Consider the following 18,706-nt stretch of genomic DNA (forward strand, 5'->3'; position numbering starts at 1 on the left):
AGAAGCATACGGACTGGCTCATTTAGGCGGGAGTATTCCCGCCTTGCTCATTCCTTCATGTGACTACTGAAGTAACGAATGCCTTGTGCGTGTAGCCTTGCTGTTAGTGCGGGTAGCCTTCCCTGATGGCTTGTATCCGCAACTGCGGGAACAGGCGGGGTACTTCACCATTGGGAGGCTTTCCCTGCGGGTACAGCTGGCGTACTGCGCGTAAGGTTCTTTGAGCATGGTGGGTCCTGCTGGAGGGTCATTGCGCAGACGTCCCTGTTCAAGGTTAGTCTTGCGGGTCCAACTGGGCTCTGCTGGGACCTACCTCTTCAAGTCCCCCCAGTCCAATGTTCTTCTCATGAATTATTAATAAGTGAGGTGAACTTTTGGACTTAGCAAGGGGTTTTGAGAAGGGTTTAGTTTTTCGGTTTTCCGTGGTGATTCATCCCGCGGTTTTCCTGATGTCACGCAGAAATTCCCGACTTTTCTGCTTGATCTTTGGGTGTGAAGCGGGTAGGTTTGTAACCTCCTCGCACGTCAGGAGCGTTGAGTCCTACTTGTGTGGATTCTCCGTGGGGTTTTGGTAGCTTTCAACATACTGATCAATTATGCTAAAACCACCAATCCCATCATGGAGTTTCGAACAATATAGTTCTCGACGTTCCCGTCATGCGGGGATGTTATTCCCGTTCCCGCCAGCATGGCCCATTAGATCCTTCTTGGCTTGAATTCCCTGCAGAGTGCTAAGTATGTGAAGGGTTTTGCCTTGACACTGTACCCACACTTGTCTTACGGTTACTTTACTTCCAAGGTATTCTTGGCGTCAATTCCCTGCGGGTGCTAAGTATGTGAAGGGTTTTGCCTTAACACTGTACCCGCATCCGTCTTACGGTTACTTGGTTGCCGAGGAATTCTTGGCTTCAATTCCTTGCAGGTGCTAAGTTTGTGAAGGGTTTTGCCTTGACACTGTACCCGCACCTGTCTCACAGTTACTTGGTTGCCAAGGTAAGGGGTATTTTCCCGCTTACTTTTGAATCTTTTTGAATTTTGAATTTTGAAATTCGAAGAGTTGGTGGAAAGAAGAACAATCCAAAACTCTGAAACGTCGTGCGACGGTTTCTTCTGACTGTGTCAGGACGTGCAGGAAGTTATGGTGACGTGACAGTACATGGTCATTCCAGACGCTTTTTCAGGCGCGTGGGCGCGATTTTTCGGGCGCGTGGCCGCGAAATTAATGGTATGCGTCCTGTCAACAGCTGTTGCCAGCTTGCTTTTTGCCACGTGTCATAGTTTCATTGCACCTTCGTTTTCTCTCTCTTCCGCATTAATTTCATCGCATTAATTGCGATTAGTATATAAAGGGGGAGAGGGTTCTTTGTAATCCACACTTTCACTTTTCTCTTCATCTTCTTTGCGATTTCCGGCGAATACTCACCTTTTCAGGCAAGCATTCTCCCGAAATCGTTTTCTCCTTTCCTTCACAAGATGTCGTCTCGTGATGTTGAATCCACAGCCGATGACAAGAGTACTGCTGGCGAGTGCCAGTGTGCTCTGCCTGGCGATCTGTACCGGTATGCCGTCAGGAAGTTCATGCTCGAGTCTCTCGAGCCTGAGTTTCCTGAACCCCATCATACTGTGTACGATGCCCCCAGAGGCAAGATCGGGGTTTATGCAGCATTCTTTGTTTATGGGAATCTTAGGTTCCCATTGACAAAGTTTGTTTACCGTGTCCTTGAGAGGCACGGTGTTCATTTGACCGAGTTGCACCCCATGGCGATCGCTAAGATTCGCCACTTTGAGTGGGTGTGCCGGATACTGGGCATTGAGCCCTATGTTGACCGCCAGATGACCTTCTACACTTGGAGGTGCATCCAGGGGTGGTACACGTTGACAACCCGGATTAAGGGTTTAAAGATCTGCGCGACCGAGCGCAGTCTTCGCTCGTGGAAGCGGGAGTTCTTTTTCATATCCGCTCGCGCCATCCCCATTGCCATGAAATTCAGGAACGGGCAAGCACTTCCCAGCCTTCACGCCTCCAGCTACCAGGAGGCGGAATGGTTTGCGAAGATATCTCGGGTCCAATCTCCGGTTTACCGGTTTGCGGAGTCCGGGATGGTGATGCTGGGGATGAGCCGGGTGTGGAAGGAGGCTGATGCGCGCAAGATTCCGATCGTCCTCGAATACGGTTCGAACTCTGTTCCTTACGGTATGCCTTTTTCCCTTTTGTTGATTTTGAATTTCTTCTAACTTCTTTCTTGTTTATTTCACAGGGGAACGACTTGCAGTCGCTCCTGAACCCGCGGGAGGCTGACGGTCCCGCACGGATGGGTACTCGCGCTCTAAATGAGAACGAGTTGCCCATCTTAGATCAAACGGCGGATCGGTTCGTGGAGGTCTATCCGCTAGGCCATGAGATCCTTAGCGCCCGTCGGCCAGGTAAGGCGCTCTTCGACCCTCGACCCCTCAATGTTGAAACCTCTGCTGGAATTCCTCTAATCGTATGTTCTGATGAGGAATCCGCAGATGGTCCTCCGTTGGTGCGGAAGAAGAAGGCTGCCGGCGGGAAGGGGAAGGAGAAGGCCTCCACTGCCGATCCAGCGCCTCGGTCTGATTCGGAGACCGAGAGCGAAGAGGTGGCGGGGAATCCCGGTGGTGATAAGACCACAGCTCTGGAGGTTGCGACTGTCACCTCCGGAGAGCCAAAGAAGACGACGGTGACCGGCGCAAAGAGGCCGGCTCCATCGGGTCCGTCCCCGCCTCTCCGTACCTTTAGGCTCAAGAAAACCCGTAAGTACAGCTTTCCTTTAGCTTTTATCTTCATAGCTTAATCTGTTAACACTTTTCTTCTTTACGCAGGTGTGGATGTTGGCGCATTCCAGGGTGAAGCGCCGAGTAGTACCTCTCCGCCAATGACGGTAGGCTTGGTCAGCCTACATGAGGCGTCGACCCAGGCGCCTGCGCCTGCTTCCGCTGGTTCAGTTGCTCACTCCTTTGAGCCGACTGTTCCAGCCGAGATGACGTCACCGCCGGCTGTGAGTGCGATTTTTACAGCATCCTTCACCGAGCCGGCGGTTACTATTGCTGTGGATTCCGCGGTAGCGACCGCGACGGCGACCACGGCGGCTGCTACCATGCCCCCGCCATCGGCAACGACGGCCGGTCCATCAGGTACGCATGGGGCTTCCCGCCAATCTTTGCCACCTTCCCATCTGCCTGACCTCTTGGATGGATTTCCTTTGGGTTCAGGTGATGGGTTCGGCGGCTATCGGCCTGTTATTGACCCTACAGGTGCGTAGGGTTCTTCTGGCCCATTTTACATATATATATTTTATCATCTTTTCCTAACTGCTTTGTGTTTTTTGCAGTGTCGGATTCCAATGAAGTGTATGTTCCACGATGGAACATTCGCCGAGGAACAACCCTTCGCACCCCTGTGGAGTGCGTGGAATGGGCTCGTCACGCTGCTTCCAGTGGTGCGTTGGGGGAAGCCATGGCTAGCTACCAGAAGGGTAGGCTAACCAATGAGCTTCGGGTTCTCCTGGCCCGGATGCAGCCGCGCGTTGAGCTGCTTTGTCGTGAAAATGACAAGTTAAAAGCAGCTCGCCTCAAGGAAGTAGCTCAGGCGCGGGCTGTTCGGGAGGAGAACCAAAAACTTGCCGCAGTGGCTGCGGAGAAGGAGAAGGCCTTCAAGGCCCTCGAGGTTGAAGTTCAGGCTCGACTCGAGGCCCGTTCCAAGGCTGCCCAAGCTGTTAATGAACAGCTTCGGCTGGCTAAGGAAACTGCGAGGAACGCAACCGAGAGGGCCACCAAGGCTGAAGCTGTTGCTGAGCCTCTGCGCGTGGAGAATGAAGAACTTAAAGCCAAATTAGAGGCTCTCCAGCAGGCTCATGATGCCTTGGCGATGGAAGACGCCAAAAAGCTCCAGGAGATCTTGGACCAGAGGGGGGTGCTTGACCATACTGAGCGGAAGCTAAAGGGCGTCGAAGAGGCTGCGGCTAAAGAAGTGTTGCTTGCCAACCTTAACAAGAGTGAAGCCGAACGCGCCCGTAACGAAGCTCAAGCTGCCCTCCAAGAAGCTCTGGTTGCCAAGGAATTGCTTCTTCGAGAAGCGTTGTCTCAGGTAAGCTTTCATGTCTTTACGCTCTTCTTTGTAAATAGAAAGGGTGTTGACACTTGTATATTTTCTTTTGTAGGTTGTGCATCGGGTCTTCTCAGAGACATCTTACGACGATGCTATGAGCGCAGCCCTCAACGCTTCTCACGAGGATGGGGAACGGGCCGGCTTCCTGCTTGGTCTAGGGTTCGTTGAGAAAGGCGTCCCGCCTTCCAACTTCCCTTTGTATAATGTGGATACTGAAGCTATTTACGACCAAGCAGTGAACCAGTATGCTGCCTTCCCGCATCCGGTGGTGGAGAAGGTGAATGAAGTTGCTGCTGCTGATGATGGGCTAGCTATCCTTAAGGCTTTCCTTGAACTGCCACGCTCTACTGACGGCGCTGGTCCAAGTGGAAGTGGCCCTGAAGCCTGATCCTGAAGATCCCTTCCCGCTGCTAGGACAGATTTAGTTTGTATAGATTTACTCTTGTAGGCGGGTAGTTACCCGGCCATTCTTGTAACGAATATTTATGAAATATAAATCTTTGTGCGGCTAAGACCGCTTCTTTCATTGGATTCCTTGCTTTATAAACGTTATATGACTTGCATACTTTAGTTTAAATTAGCAATTTTCCAAGTGTTTAGAATAAGTTAACCTTTGAACGTGGTAGATAGGTGTGAAGTTTTGCTTCCTCTTCCGTGATTGTGCGGGTAGGACCGTCACTTGCACGTAGTAGGATGGCTAAACTTTACCATCTGACCTGCGTGTAGGTTTTCCTCATCTTTTGAGGATAAGTTAACCTTTGAACGTGGTAGATAATAGGTGTGAAGTTTTGCTTCCTCTTTCGTGATTGTGCGGGTAGGACCGTCACTTGCACTTAGTAGGATGGCTAAACTTTACCCATATCTGACCTGCGTGTAGCTTTTCCTCATCCTTTTTTAGGATAACCTTTGAACGTGGTAGATGATAGGTTGAAGTTTTGCTTCCTTGTTTGTGATTGTGCGGGTAAGACCGTCACTTACACTTACAAGGATGGCTAAACTTTACTTACATCTGACCTGCGTGTAGGTTTTCCTTATTTTTAGCGTTGTGTTTATGCGGGTTTTGCCGCCTTCCACACGTAACGACTTACTTCTTCCCCATTTATGCGGTGAATACCGGCACCAGTGTGGGAAGTTCATAAGTATAAAGGTAAAGTTAACACATTATGAAAGGAGAATCATTTCCATTAGAAGTGGCTCTAGGCCTTTTCTTTACAAGTTTTGGAATTGATCTACATATAACATTTGCGTAATTGAGCTCCATTCCATGTTCTTGGGATGGGAGTGCCATCGAGCCTTTCGAGCCGGTATGCGCCCTTTCCCAGGACTTCTTTGATAATGTATGGCCCTTCCCAGACCGGGGCCAGCTTTCCTGGGCGTTCTTGGTTCGAAGCCTCGTTGTTACGCAGTATGTAGTCTCCTACATTGAAGTTGCAGAGTTTTACCCGCGTGTTGTAGTACTTTTGCATTTGTCGCTTGTAGTTCTCTTCACGCACTGCGGCTAAGTCTCTGCGTTCCTCGGTCAGCAGAAGATCCAACCGTCTTTCCGCATCATTGTCTTCTGGCTGAATCAAGATCCTTGGTGAGGGTAAACCAATTTCGACCGGGACCATGGCTTCCGTGCCATAAGTGAGGCTGAACGGGGTTTCTCCCGTACAGGCCTTCTTCAGCGTTCTGTTTGCCCAAAGGACGTGCGGAAGCTCGTCCACCCAGCCGGATCTGTGTTCCAAGAGTCTTTTGTTAATGCCTTCGACGATGCTCTTGTTTGCTCTTTCCACCTCACCATTACCTTGCGGGTGTGCCACTGAGGTAAAGGTGTGGGTGATTTGAAGTTCTTTCAGCCACTGTTGTAGCTTCTTGTCAGCAAAGTTGGTGCCGTTATCGCTCACCAAATTCTGGGAATGCCGGTGATCATCGCTACACCCTTAGCTGTTGGCCATCCCATCATGACGTGGACTGAGGATACCACGGCGTTGAATCTTGCCATCCCGTCTCTCCCGAAGAGAATGTCGTACGTGTGGTGTGGCTTCCTCATCACGACAAAGTCCACATCTTCTGTGCGGGAGTGTTTTCCATCTGTAAGAGTGACGGGGAAAGATAGGATACCCAGGGGGGTGTTTGTGCTGCCATCAAACCCTTCCATCGAGGCGCAGATCGTTTCCAGGCGCTCCTTGTCTTCGTCATCTAGCTTGTCGAAGAACTGCCTGTACATCACCGTTGACGAGGCGCCGTTGTCAGCAAGAGTGCGAGAAGTGATGTAGTGCCCCAGCTGGCTTTTTATGACGATAGGGCCTTCTTTGCTGGGTCCTCCTGGCACTCGCGGAAAGCGCACCTCAGCTTCCTTCCACGCGCATGGTTCTGGCGTTCGCCTTTTTCTTCCTCTGATGTTGCCATGAACCATGTTGATGCTGATGTCAACGGGCTTTCGTCCGTTGCCCCGGTACCGGTTGTCGTTCCGTCCTCCCTTCTTGATTGATGCCACCAGGTGTGCCAATCTTCCATCCTTGACGAATGCTTCAACAATATCCTTCAAGGATGTACACTCTTCCGTACCATGACCTTTTGTCCCGTGGAAGTCACAGGATTTGCTCTGATCCGCATTAGGTCGGTGCCGGATCACTGGAGCTTTTGGCCACGGTAGCTTTTCAGTGGCAAATATCTCCGTGACGCTTTTGGTGAGTGGCGTCCACCGGTGCTTTTGGCTTGAAGGGTGTGTGTGATTTCTTCCGCCAACAAGAGGGCGAGAGCTGGATGAGGTGTCAAAGTTTACCCTTGACTGCCAGATACCTAGCTTCCTCTTTTTGTTCTGCCGGGCGATCCGGACATTGTTCTCTCTTGTCCTCTGCGTGTAGAGGTGTGTACTCTGGGGGAGGTCCCTTGCCAGTTACTTCTCCGTCTCGGCAAAGCGCTTGGCCGCCGTCATGATGGCATCCCATGTTGATGGCATGCCATCCTTACCCGTCAATGTGCGGATAAGCTCCGGGTATTCGGCGCCTTGGATGAAAGCGGCGCGAACAAGATCTTCACTTACGTTGCCGAGACTTAGCTTTTTGGAGTTGAAGCGGGTGATGAAGTCTAATAAAGATTCATCCTCCTCTCTAACGCAGTTGAGGATTGTCCACTGTTCCTCGATGTATTTCCTCTGTTGGCTGAAGTGCTGGCTGAACTTGTTCTGAAAGTCCGCCCAGTCATATATGTGGTGGACCGGTAAACGATCGAACCATGCCCTGGCCGCTCCAACCAGAGTCATCTGGAACATATAACACCACGTGGGTTCCGTCCAGTTACTGACGGTTACCCCCGCAATGAATCTGTTCAAGTGGTCGTCTGGGTCGGATAGACCATCATAAGTGCCAATGTTAGACATTTGTTTGGCACTTCTCGGGGCGATTGCTTCCGCAATGTCCCTTGCAAACTTTGACTTTCCTGCATTTGTAGCAGTTGGCCTAAAGGTTTTTGAGAAGTCACGCGGGTTTCTCTCCGCATTTGTTGGTTTAAAAGCTTCCCCAAAATTCCTTTTTGGCTGGAAGTCCGTTTCCTTACGCTTCCCTTTCGCCTTATGGCGAGGGTTTGCGTCGGTGTCGGATTCTTCTCTCTCCTCGTCTGAGTACTCGCACTCGCTGTTCATATTGAGCTGTTGGCGAGTACTGCCGAATTCGTCAGCCTGTTGAACTGAACGCAAGCGTTCATCCAATTCAGCTTGGAACTCTCTTTGACGTGCTTCGGCCCACGCCTTCACTTGATCTAGTGTTTGGCGAGGGGCCCTCGTTCGTTTTTCCAACTGGGCATCAGTGAACCCCAGTGGAATATTTACTGCACTTGCCCCGGCTTGGGTAGTCGGGGTAGTGTTCGTAAGATTTGTATAACCGCCGGTGTTCCCCCCAGTTGCTGGGGTTGTGGTTACCGGGGTTTCTTGGTCGGTTACTGGCCTTGGGACCGGAGTAACGTTAACCATTTCTTCAGAAATTTTGAAAAAACTAAAATAGTTCTAGCTTTTATGCACGGATGGCGCCAATGAAGAAACACTAAGTGAACCCACAGGCAGATTATAGATAATCTGGGGGTTAAGTAATGTTTCCCACGAGGATGAGGTCTGGCAGAGAGTTGTTCTTCAATGGACCTGCAAAACAGACACCGTAAGCTCGTCACTGAGAGGGGGGGGGGTTCCTCCTTGTGACCACCCTCCGGCGTGAGAATCAGACTAGATTGCTCTGAATATAAGTGTATATTAAGAGATTGCTAGATAAGATTGAGATATCAGATGATGTCCTTACCATTCCAAGGTGTTGGAGTATTTATAACCGAATGTAGGTTTCCAAGCAGGTACAGCCGGCTGAATAGTATTCCTGTTCTACCAACAGTGGACGTACGCACAGGCCATGCTGGTTGGTGGATAGGTTACGGCCAACAGTAATAAGGTCGGCTGTATACTGTTCCTTTACTGCCGGCTACGCACTGTTCCACCAACTGTAGGCTGCGCACGTCCCCTCGTAAGGGTTGGTGAGTAGGCAGCGGCTAATAGTGACAAAACAGTACTAGAGGGTGCTCCTCCTCGTATTGTTGTCGGTGAGCTGTCACCCTGTGATTAGTTCACGGGCTGCTCTGGTCAAATTGTCTGTTCCGCCCATACCTTAGTAGGTATAGTACGAAAGACCTTCCAGAAGCATACGGACTGGCTCATTTAGGCGGGAGTATTCCCGCCTTGCTCATTCCTTCATGTGACTACTGAAGTAACGAATGCCTTGTGCGTGTAGCCTTGCTGTTAGTGTGGGTAGCCTTCCCTGATGGCTTGTATCCGCAACTGCGGGAACAGGCGGGGTACTTCACCATTGGGAGGCTTTCCCTGCGGGTACAGCTGGCGTACTGCGCGTAAGGTTCTTTGAGCATGGTGGGTCCTGCTGGAGGGTCATTGCGCAGACGTCCCTGTTCAAGGTGAGTCTTGCGGGTCCAACTGGGCTCTGCTGGGACCTACCTCTTCAAGTAGTATATAACCGGGTTGTTATCGAATTTCTGATGTGACACTTGGGTTAAGGGGTTGTTGTCGAATTTATGTTGCCTCGTCCCTCCTAATATCTATGTTTTTGTTTCTCAAAACAAGCGTATCACATCAAAGTCGGCCCCGACCCTCCTATTATCTACCCTTTTGTTTTCAAAATAAGCGTATCACATCATAGTCGTTTAACGTGTTTATTTCCATTAAAACTCGCCGTTTAAAGTGTTTTCTTACATTAAAACTCAACCAACTTCCATCATTTCGTGTTTAATCATTTTTTCTTTTCTTATAAATGCTAAAAAAAAGACTAAAATTAAGTAAACCAAATAAACATATATGAATCTAATGACCCCCCTTTTTTTTAACAATTTGACTTAAATGTATCTTGGTTTTTATTAATCCCAACTATCGTCTTTTGATCGATATCGGTCCAAACTAACGAATTGGCTGCAGACGGACTCAACTTTTAACGCCTTTGTTACCAACTGTCCACGACAAACGGAATCCTAACGCTGTTAGTTGCAGGTTGTCTGAAAAACGCTTTTGGCCGGAAAACTCACATTTTTTTTTGAAAAACTCAACATTTTTGTCCCATACATTTTTGTAACTTTGTGTCAGACCTTTATGAATTTTTTTTCTAGCAAGAGCTCCAATTATTGAGGTTGCCGAAACCCTAAAACCATCGTCGGAAACGGTTGGTGGTGAGTCAATTGGTGGTAGTGGCGGTGTTCGGGTGGTGTTTTCTGGATAAAAAATGTTACTTTTCCGACCAAAGACGTTTTTCCAGCGACATGCAATTAACGGTGTTAGAATTCCGTTAGTCGCGGACCGTCACGAACAAATACGTTAAAAGTTGAGACCTTTAGCAGCCAATTCGTTAGTTGGGACCGACATCGACCAAAATGAGATAGGAGGGACCAATAAAAACCAATATACCTAAATTTAACATTTATAAAACTTGATTATTATTCTGTATTTTCTAGTTTCTGGTTTGTTATTGTGTTTGATTCATTATACATTATGTTTAGATGAAAAACAACTGCTTAAACTAAAGCAACGCCCGACGGTTTATTCGTTAGGTAAAACGAGTACGAATCATTCTAACCCGACACATTTATATATAAAATCCTTGAATCATTATATAAAAAATATATAAAAAAAATTCCAAATTACCCCTTAAGGTTCTAATTCTCAGTTATGAGGTTATATATTATATATGCATACAGTTTTATAAAATACTTGAAACATTATAAAGGTTTATGGTTTAACTAAGCAAAAGATAATCCACCATGAGCAACTTCAAGTACAAAAATACACACACAATAGTCACAAAACACCACATAAATATTCTAAAAAAACAATCTTCCACTTCATAAGGATTAAAAAAAACTGACAATTTTACCCTTTATTCTGATAAGGTAGATGCAAGTTCACCACTGCTTTTAAGCTCCATAATAATATCACACCCTCCAATCAACTCGCCTTTATAATAAAGTTGCGGGAAAGTCGGCCAGTTCGAGTACGTTTTCAGCCCTTGTCGAACACCATCGTCGCTCAAAATGTCAAAAGATCCAAACTTTATACCTTCTTCCTTAAGGGCATTTACGACGTTTGAGCTAAACCCGCATCTTGGGGCGTCTGGGGTACCCTTCATGAAGAGCATAACGAGCTTGGAATTAACTAGCTTCCCCAAACGGTCGTTGAGAGATATGACGCCGTTTTCGACCAAGGTTTTTTCAAGTTCTCCGCTTTTTTGCATTTCCAGAACGATATCGGATCCACCGATGAGTTCGCCTTTTATGTAGAGTTGAGGGTAGCTTGACCAGTTCGAGTGGACTTTTAGGCCTTGTCTAACTTCATCATCCGAGAGTATGTCAAAAGTCTTGAAGTTGACTTTTTCTTCTTTGAGAATCTCAACTACCTGAAAAAGATAATATGGTTTGGTGATTTCATTTTGTTAAAAAAATACCCTTTTTCAACTACTAACGTAGGCCAAAACGCATCGAAAGTGGTAAAATGACCATTATACCCTTCTTGTTTCCGTGTACTAAATTTAGCATAAATGCATTTGAAGTGGTAAAATGGCCATTATACCGTACCCTTGTTCTCGTCTACTAAATTTGGCCAAAATTCATTGGAGGTGGTAAAATAGCCATTATACCCTCCTCTTTTCCCTATACTAAATTTGACGAAAATGCTTTGGAAGGGGTGAAATGACCTTTACACCCTTCTCGTTTTCCGCCACTAGACTTGGCCAAAACACATTGGAAGTGGTAAAAATGTAAAATGATCATTATACCCTCCTCGTTTTCTTCTAATAAATTTGGCTAAAAGGCATTAAAAGTGGTAAAATTACAATTATACCCTTAATGTTTTCGCCTACTAAATTTGTCCAAAACGCATTGGAAGTGCTAAAATGACCATTATACCCTTCTATAAAAATTTTCTGATAATAAACAAAAGTTGAAACTTTTTTTTTTCACCAAATTCGTAAACTTAACTAAATTTGATTACTACGGTTTATGATGCGCAAAATCTAGTTCCATAGAACTCGATCTAAAATACCTTTCCCCTAAAACATATTTATAGTTTTCCTAATGATCAAAACAATTTAATGTATAAGGATGTAAGAATTACTCACCTTTCGGCTGAAACCGCATCTAGGTTCATCAGGCGTTCCCTTCATAAAAAGCATAACCGGAGCCGACTTAATGAGACTATCAAGACGGGAAGTCAAAGCCAGACTCAACCCAGTTGAATTGGTCACTCCAGCCTGTTGACCATCAGTTCCCACCACAGTTGACTTGCTGACATCATCATTCCCGGCCCCATGATCGGCAAAAGCTTGTTTCAGTTCACCACCCTCATGCATTGCAATTATAATATCCGACCCTCCAAGAAGCTCCCCATTACAATACAGTTGAGGATACGTGGGCCAGTTTGAAAACTTTTTTAACCCTTCACGAACCGCGTTGTCGGTAAGGATATCAAAGGTACCAAATTTAACGTTTTCGGTTTTCAAGATTTCAACGGCTTTCTTACTAAATCCACATTTGGGTTCTTCGGGGTTTCCTTTCATGAATAGCATAATGGGGTGAGAACGGATGAGTTGCTCAAGACGAGTTTTTAACGACTCGGTAATGCCAGCTGGCGGTGGCGGTTGAGTTTTCGCAGAGTTGTCGATTTTGGCGAGATCTTGAATTGCTTCGAGAACCGAGGGTCCCGCAGCCATCCCGAGGCTGGCAGGTGCAGCCGGTTCGCCAGCGTGGATTGATCCCACGATTTTTGAAACTTTGTTTGCCAGCTCAGATGGATACGTGCCTTCTAATGTATCAACCGTCTTGCCATCCTATACAAATAATTTACAAAGATCATAATTACCGTACACGACATGATATAACAATTTTATTCTAAATGATGTGAAAGAGGTAAGAATGAGAAAGTGTTGACCGGCCTTGACAAAAGCGAAATAAGGCACGGCGGAAACCGAATATGCCTCGGAAATTTCTGGTTGTTCTTCAGCTTCAACCTATAAAATTTTAACAAGAAAAGATTAATAAATAACAAGTATGATATGATCATATGATTATGAACCAAGTATATACAAAAAAGATAATACCACCACGGAAAAAAAAGACCGATTTCTACAGCCTATTCGAGCCCGAGCCTCAAATAACACTCATTTACTTATTGATCCCGAGCTCAAGCCTTGTATAAGAAGCTCGTTTAGGCTCGCTGGGCCTTGAGTATTTTATAAGTTTTACCTCTTTTTAGACTTATATGTATTACTTTTCGACTACACAGTTGAGCTCGAGCTGAGCTTTGAGCTCAAGACGAGTTTAGGCTCATTTAAGGTTTTTCTCAAAATATAACTAAAAACGCATATAAATAAATTAACATATAATAAACAAGTCGAGCCCGAAGTTTGAAACACAACTTATGATCCGAGCTCGAGCTCTCGCAAGTCAAAACGAGCCGAGACCGAGCTTTTTCGAGCTCAAGCTGGCTCGGCTCGGCTCGTTTACACTCCTAGCAACACTTTATTATCAAAAGATACAGTAAGCATAGGATAATTATGTGATCATCTAGTTCTAACATTGTACCGATTAGACACGTTCTAAAATAGAGGTGTCTAAGTGAGATTATAATCCTTTTTAAACATAACTAAGCAAAAATAGGGGTGCAAACGAGCCGAGCTGCTCGCGAGCTACTTGAGATTGGCTTGTTAAAAAGCCCGAGCTCGAGCCTAAAAGTAAGCTCGTATAATAAACGAGCCCAAGCCCGAGCTCCATTTATTGAGCTCGCGAGCCTAAACGAGCATGTCATTTATGTAATTCTTTAAGATATATATTTAAGAATTATTAATTAGTATATATAATGTTAAGAAAAAATAAATAAAAATAACTAAATAATATATGTAATTTTATACAAAAAATATTATAATAGAAAAAATATATAAAAATAATTATAATTATATAAAAAATAATTGATAAATAGTAAACGAGCCGAGCTCGAGCTTGAAAATCTATTCCCGAGCCAAGCTCGAGCTTTGAAAATAGAGCTCGAAACTAGCCGAGCTCGAGCTTTGTATAAGTTAAACGAGCCTAAAATAACCCTTTTCACAAAAAATATATATATACAATTAAAACCCATCATAAACCCTAATTGTCCATATAACAACCATATACTCATTTGCAAAAAAAAAAAAAAAGACTATTTTTTGATAATAATAATAATAATAATAATAATAAGTTATGAATGAAAGAAGATTAAGGACATACCCTAAGAAAATGGGCATTGGGGAAATCAGAAGAAAGATGATTAAAAACTTGATCCATGTGCTTAGAAGCTTCACACCAAGAAGCCCAGAAATGGATGATAACAGCTGACCCATCTTTCACAACTTCATCAAGTTCTTCTTTTGACTTCAAATCTTTAACACCCATTATTATTATTATTATTATTAGCTTACAAAACCCCACAAGAATTATTAATAAAAGAGTGTTTTTGATGACTTGGGGAAGAAGAAGATGAGTTTCAATTTTAGGGTAAATAAAGATTGCTGCTTTCTAGAATAATAATAATAATAAAGAATCAAGATTGAGACTTTTATTCTTGGCCCTTGATTTTGAGGCCCAAATTTGCACCGACCTAGTTATTCGGGTCGGGTTTGTGAGCAAGTGCGGGTTTTTTTTTATTTTTTTATTTCAACCATACCAAACTCGGTCCTATTTGACCCGCGGGTACAAACCAGGTATCGGTTCCTTAGAAAAGTCATACTTGAACTTGACCTGGACCCGTTGGAACTGGTTCCGCCTTTACCCGGTCAAAGCCCTGACCCGACACGATAAAACCCGGCAAATACTTGATTATACCCGGAACCGGTTCCCACCCGGTTTCAATTTCTGAAAATACTTGATTTATGCACATCTAATCTCAACAACATGACTTGACAGCTGACACGTTGAGAAATGTTTGGAGCGTCAGAATCAGTATGGAAGGTTAACATCACGTCTCATTAGGTATTGAGGGTAGTTTTAAACGCTGTTAAAAATATATTGTTTTTTGAACTATATTAACATTAACGATGCTAATGTTGTATCATACGTTAATTTTGTTTAGGGTGTATATGAGCTGAGCTGAGTCTAAGCTCGAGCTCCGTTCATTTCCACTTTTTACAAAACTAGAGTTTGGGTCGTAATTTGTTTGTTTTAAACTTGAGCTTGACTTGGGTTTGGCTCGTTTAATATTTATTAAGTTATATATATTTTTAATTACTTTTACATATTTTAAGAAAAAAATAACTTAAAATAGCCTAAGCTCAGCTCGAGCTTGTGTGCTGTTGTTTTTGTTATAAGTAAAAGAGTAAAATTGTTATTTTTTCCCTCATGAAAATAACACATGTTTTTTTTTATCAATTCTAGTAAATGGACCAAAATTTTGGTGTGAAGATATTTCAGAAGGGCCATTATTCAATTAACTTATTATATAAATCAACTTATGTCCTTCCACATTCACTGACTTATCAATACGGTCCGGAATTACAACGTTACAATGTTTCCGGAATTACAACGTTACAATGTTGCACATTTTATTAATGTAAGAGAAAGTAAGATCATAAACACCAAAACTATGGTCCTAAATCTGTTTTAAACCAAATTAGTAAATTTAAAGTTAAAATGTATTAACTGTCATCACTCATCAGTTCACATGTGAAACAATTTTACATATTTTGCAATGGCGAGTGAGTTGATAAAGAACCATATTTCTTTGACTAGAGAAAGTCAAGTAACATATTATTACAAACTTTATTACACAAACATCAGACATTAGTTATTTAGTCACCTTCGATGACGGTAACACTAGCCCAGTTCGCATCACTACCCCTGCACGGTATGCTTAAACGTCTAGTGAACAAATCCACTTGAAATATCACAGCCGAACTGTAGCCTTCGTCGTCCTCTCTCACTATCCCTCGTACTTTGTTAAGCGGATGATCGAAACTAATCAGCCCTTCTTCACTTTTAAATAAACACCCTGCAGTTAAAAGTTAATATTTCAGGTTGACTTTATGTTTGACTTTATATACCAATGTACTCCAACATATTATAAGCACATAATTTATTAATTACCAGGCGGGAAAGGCGTATATCGATCTCCACAACTCTTTCTCACAAGTTTAGGATCGTCGGAACATACTAAACACCCGTCAGCCGCCACTCCCCAATGAAGTTCTGCAGATCCATCGCGGTCCTGTAACAATATTATTATTTGAATATTAATCTTGCTTTATATATATATATATATAATATATAGGATTGGAATCATGTGAGAACTATTTTGAAATTGAGAACTTTGAGAACCATTTTGGACCACAAAAAACCCAAAAATAAAAAAAGTCATAAAACAAAAATAAAACGCAAAAATAAAAAATAAACCAGAATTCTTATTTATCATCTCGGTTAAAAAAAAACGTATCGGTTTAGCTAAATTATATATATATGTATAATATGTACATATATGTATATACACGTTTTTTTATACAATGTACATTTTAAGGTAAATAATAATGTACATATGTGTACATTGCGTAACTAGAGCTTAAATGAAATTATACATATGTGTATAACACGAATTTTTTTTTTATAAAATCAGAATGAAATATAAGAATTTTGGTTTTTTTACTTTTTTAAAATTTTTGTTATTTTTTGTTTTATAATTATTTTAAATATTTTTTAAAGGTTTTTTAGTGGACCAAAATGGTTCTCAAAAATCTCAATTTGCAAGCGGTTCTCTTAGGATCCTTATATATATATATATATATATATATTTAGGGGGAAGTTAATGTACAAATGAAATTAACGTGCTAAACGTGAGAATCAAGTAGAGTAATTATATATACAAGTAGAGTAATTATGTAATTTCATCATAGAGTAATTACATAATTACAATTACATAATTACTCTACTTATATATATAATTATTCTACTTGATTCTCACGTTTAGCACGTTAATTTCATTTGTATTTGACCCAAACCCTATTTATTTATTTATTTAAAACTGTACATGTAAAATATTACCCGGGCTAGAAAGAGTTTTGTGTCTTTAGAATCATACAAAATGAACGAAAACTTCCCGTCGAGCTCTTTAATGACTTGATCAACAGGATACGGTGCTCGGTCCCTCAAGACTTTATAAGCTTCGACGACAACCATGGCTTCTGTTGCTTGTCTTGACAGCCCATACGTTCGACGTAAGTCGCAAGTGTTGTGTAGATAGCCATTGAACATGCAGAATATGTCATCTATGACAACACTTGACCTGCCACCACAAAAACATATATCAAAAAGGGTGATGCTCGAATCTTGACGTGTCTCGGGCGTAACGAGCCGACCTGAGCACAAGCTTGACTCGTTAGTTTGAGAGCTTGAACTTGGCTCGTTAGTAGCTATTTAAGTTATAGCTCGGCTCATTTATTATTTATTATTTTATTTGTACCCATTTACAGTTATTTTATATATAAATTTATGATCATAGTTTCTATATTTAACATAATATACATTATTTAGTTTTTTTAATCATGATTAGTATATTACTAGTTATGATTAATATATTACTAGTTTCTTTTGTTGCCCGCTTACTTGCCTCTATATCACAATATGGATCCTTTTATTGTTGCCTAATAACAACAAAAATAAAAACTTTTCTATAAAAACATATATTTAATATATTAAATAATAACTTATTTAAATAATAAGCTCTTTTGACTCATAAGCTTACTCGAGCTCTTAAGTGAGCTCGTGCACATGCTCATCTGTTAAACAAACTTATTCTTTAAATTAAGCTCGGCTTTATTCTAACTTCTAACGAACCAATCTCGAGTGGCTTATGGCTTGACTCATTTATTAAATGAACTTATTTTTTAAAATAAACTCGTCTCGATTCTAACTTTTAACGAGCCAATATCAAGTAGCTTCTGGCTCGACTCATTTACACCCCTGGTCTCTTGAGTTTTTCAGTAACAGGTTCTCGTAATAATAATAAAAAAATAAGACCATTTAAGTATACAAAAGATGGTAGTTAACCTTGGACATGTTGCATGCTCATCTTGATGAGACAAAGCCATGAAATCCCCATGACAAAACTTGTACATGGTCAAATCAGACCGACCCGACCCGATTAAAGCAGCAACTTCTTCTCTTGTTTTTAAGTTTCCACTTCCCTTAAAAGGAAGACTTAACTCCTGAGGTGGATTAGCAATTTTTTCCCCAAAAACAGCAAACATTTTTGTTGTGTAGAATTTCAGCTATGCAAACATAGGATTCACATGTTAATGTTTATCCATATAATGTCACAAAAGTATTAGATAACATTCATAGCAGTTTTAAAGTGTAGGGTGAGGTGGCAGCATATTTAGCAAGTGGCAGGTGTTGAGTTTACTTTGATGTGCATGCAGTTTGAAACATGACTGTCGAAGCACGAAATGAATCTTACCTGATCCATGACGATGTTTCCACGGATTTTCGAGATGAACGAATCACGTCTTGATCTTCTTCTTCTTCTGCGGCTGCGCCGGCGACCTGCAATGTCGAGACCTGCAATGGTTTCGGGGGTGTGGAGGCGACTGCTAAGATATCCTGAGGATTTCTTGTTCACAGACACAAAAAGTGGTGGTGGCTCTTACTGAGCATGACCCATGATAAGGAGGTGGAGACCTCCTTATATAGAGTCTCATGGCCACCATCATGGTACCCTAATGGGCCTAGCCCAGTTAGGGTTACCTCCACAAAACCCCCTCGGCCCAATAACATCGTATTAGTCTATGTAATGAAATAAGCCAAACATAATAGATTTAGGGTCGTAGAACCGGGTTTTAGTACCATACCCCTACAAGCCCCCCCAAGTCCAGTGTTGCTCCTGGGCGCGCAAGCGTCTAGGTGGAGCGCTGGACTTTATAAGGTGTGAGGCGGTTTTTTCCCTTTTTCTTTAGCCTTGTCTTATTGTCTGAGTTTTGAGAGGTTTTCTTCATGATGGTGACATGTTGTAATAAAAATCTGCGCGAGAAGCGACTTACGAGCTAAAATAAT

General features: G+C 43.0%; 2 protein-coding genes across 2 annotated transcripts; both read right to left on the reverse strand.

Annotated features, from left to right (window-relative positions):
- Positions 1 to 10,387: 10,387 nt before the first annotated feature.
- LOC143534944 (monothiol glutaredoxin-S17-like) lies at positions 10,388 to 14,177 on the reverse strand. Its single transcript, XM_077029310.1, has 4 exons — positions 13,901 to 14,177; positions 12,574 to 12,648; positions 11,761 to 12,468; positions 10,388 to 11,040 (listed from the first exon to the last, which is right to left on the reverse strand). The coding sequence occupies exons 1-4, from the start codon at positions 14,063 to 14,065 to the stop codon at positions 10,525 to 10,527; spliced, it is 1,464 nt and encodes a 487-aa protein (XP_076885425.1). The 5' UTR covers positions 14,066 to 14,177; the 3' UTR covers positions 10,388 to 10,524.
- A 1,264-nt stretch (positions 14,178 to 15,441) lies between these two features.
- LOC143534916 (stem-specific protein TSJT1-like) lies at positions 15,442 to 17,937 on the reverse strand. Its single transcript, XM_077029283.1, has 4 exons — positions 17,705 to 17,937; positions 16,700 to 16,940; positions 15,752 to 15,872; positions 15,442 to 15,656 (listed from the first exon to the last, which is right to left on the reverse strand). The coding sequence occupies exons 1-4, from the start codon at positions 17,902 to 17,904 to the stop codon at positions 15,457 to 15,459; spliced, it is 762 nt and encodes a 253-aa protein (XP_076885398.1). The 5' UTR covers positions 17,905 to 17,937; the 3' UTR covers positions 15,442 to 15,456.
- Positions 17,938 to 18,706: the final 769 nt, after the last annotated feature.

The sequence above is a fragment of the Bidens hawaiensis genome, unplaced genomic scaffold (genome assembly GCF_021521415.1).
Source record: "Bidens hawaiensis isolate Kalapana, Puna unplaced genomic scaffold, B.hawaiensis_p1.1 tig00010382_1, whole genome shotgun sequence".
Lineage (NCBI taxonomy): Eukaryota > Viridiplantae > Streptophyta > Magnoliopsida > Asterales > Asteraceae > Bidens > Bidens hawaiensis.

Coding starts and splice junctions, on each gene's coding strand:
- LOC143534944 (XM_077029310.1), bottom strand. CDS start 14,065: ATGGGTGTTAAAGATTTGAAGTCAAAAGAAGAACTTGATGAAGTTGTG. Junction 12,649..13,900: donor CCAATGCCCATTTTCTTAGG/GTATGTCCTTAA, acceptor AAAATTTTATAG/GTTGAAGCTGAAGAACAACC. Junction 11,041..11,760: donor GATGCGGTTTCAGCCGAAAG/GTGAGTAATTCT, acceptor TATCTTTTTCAG/GTAGTTGAGATTCTCAAAGA.
- LOC143534916 (XM_077029283.1), bottom strand. CDS start 17,904: ATGTTTGCTGTTTTTGGGGAAAAAATTGCTAATCCACCTCAGGAGTTA. Junction 15,873..16,699: donor CAAAACTCTTTCTAGCCCGG/GTAATATTTTAC, acceptor ATATTGTTACAG/GACCGCGATGGATCTGCAGA. Junction 15,657..15,751: donor ATATACGCCTTTCCCGCCTG/GTAATTAATAAA, acceptor TTTTAACTGCAG/GGTGTTTATTTAAAAGTGAA.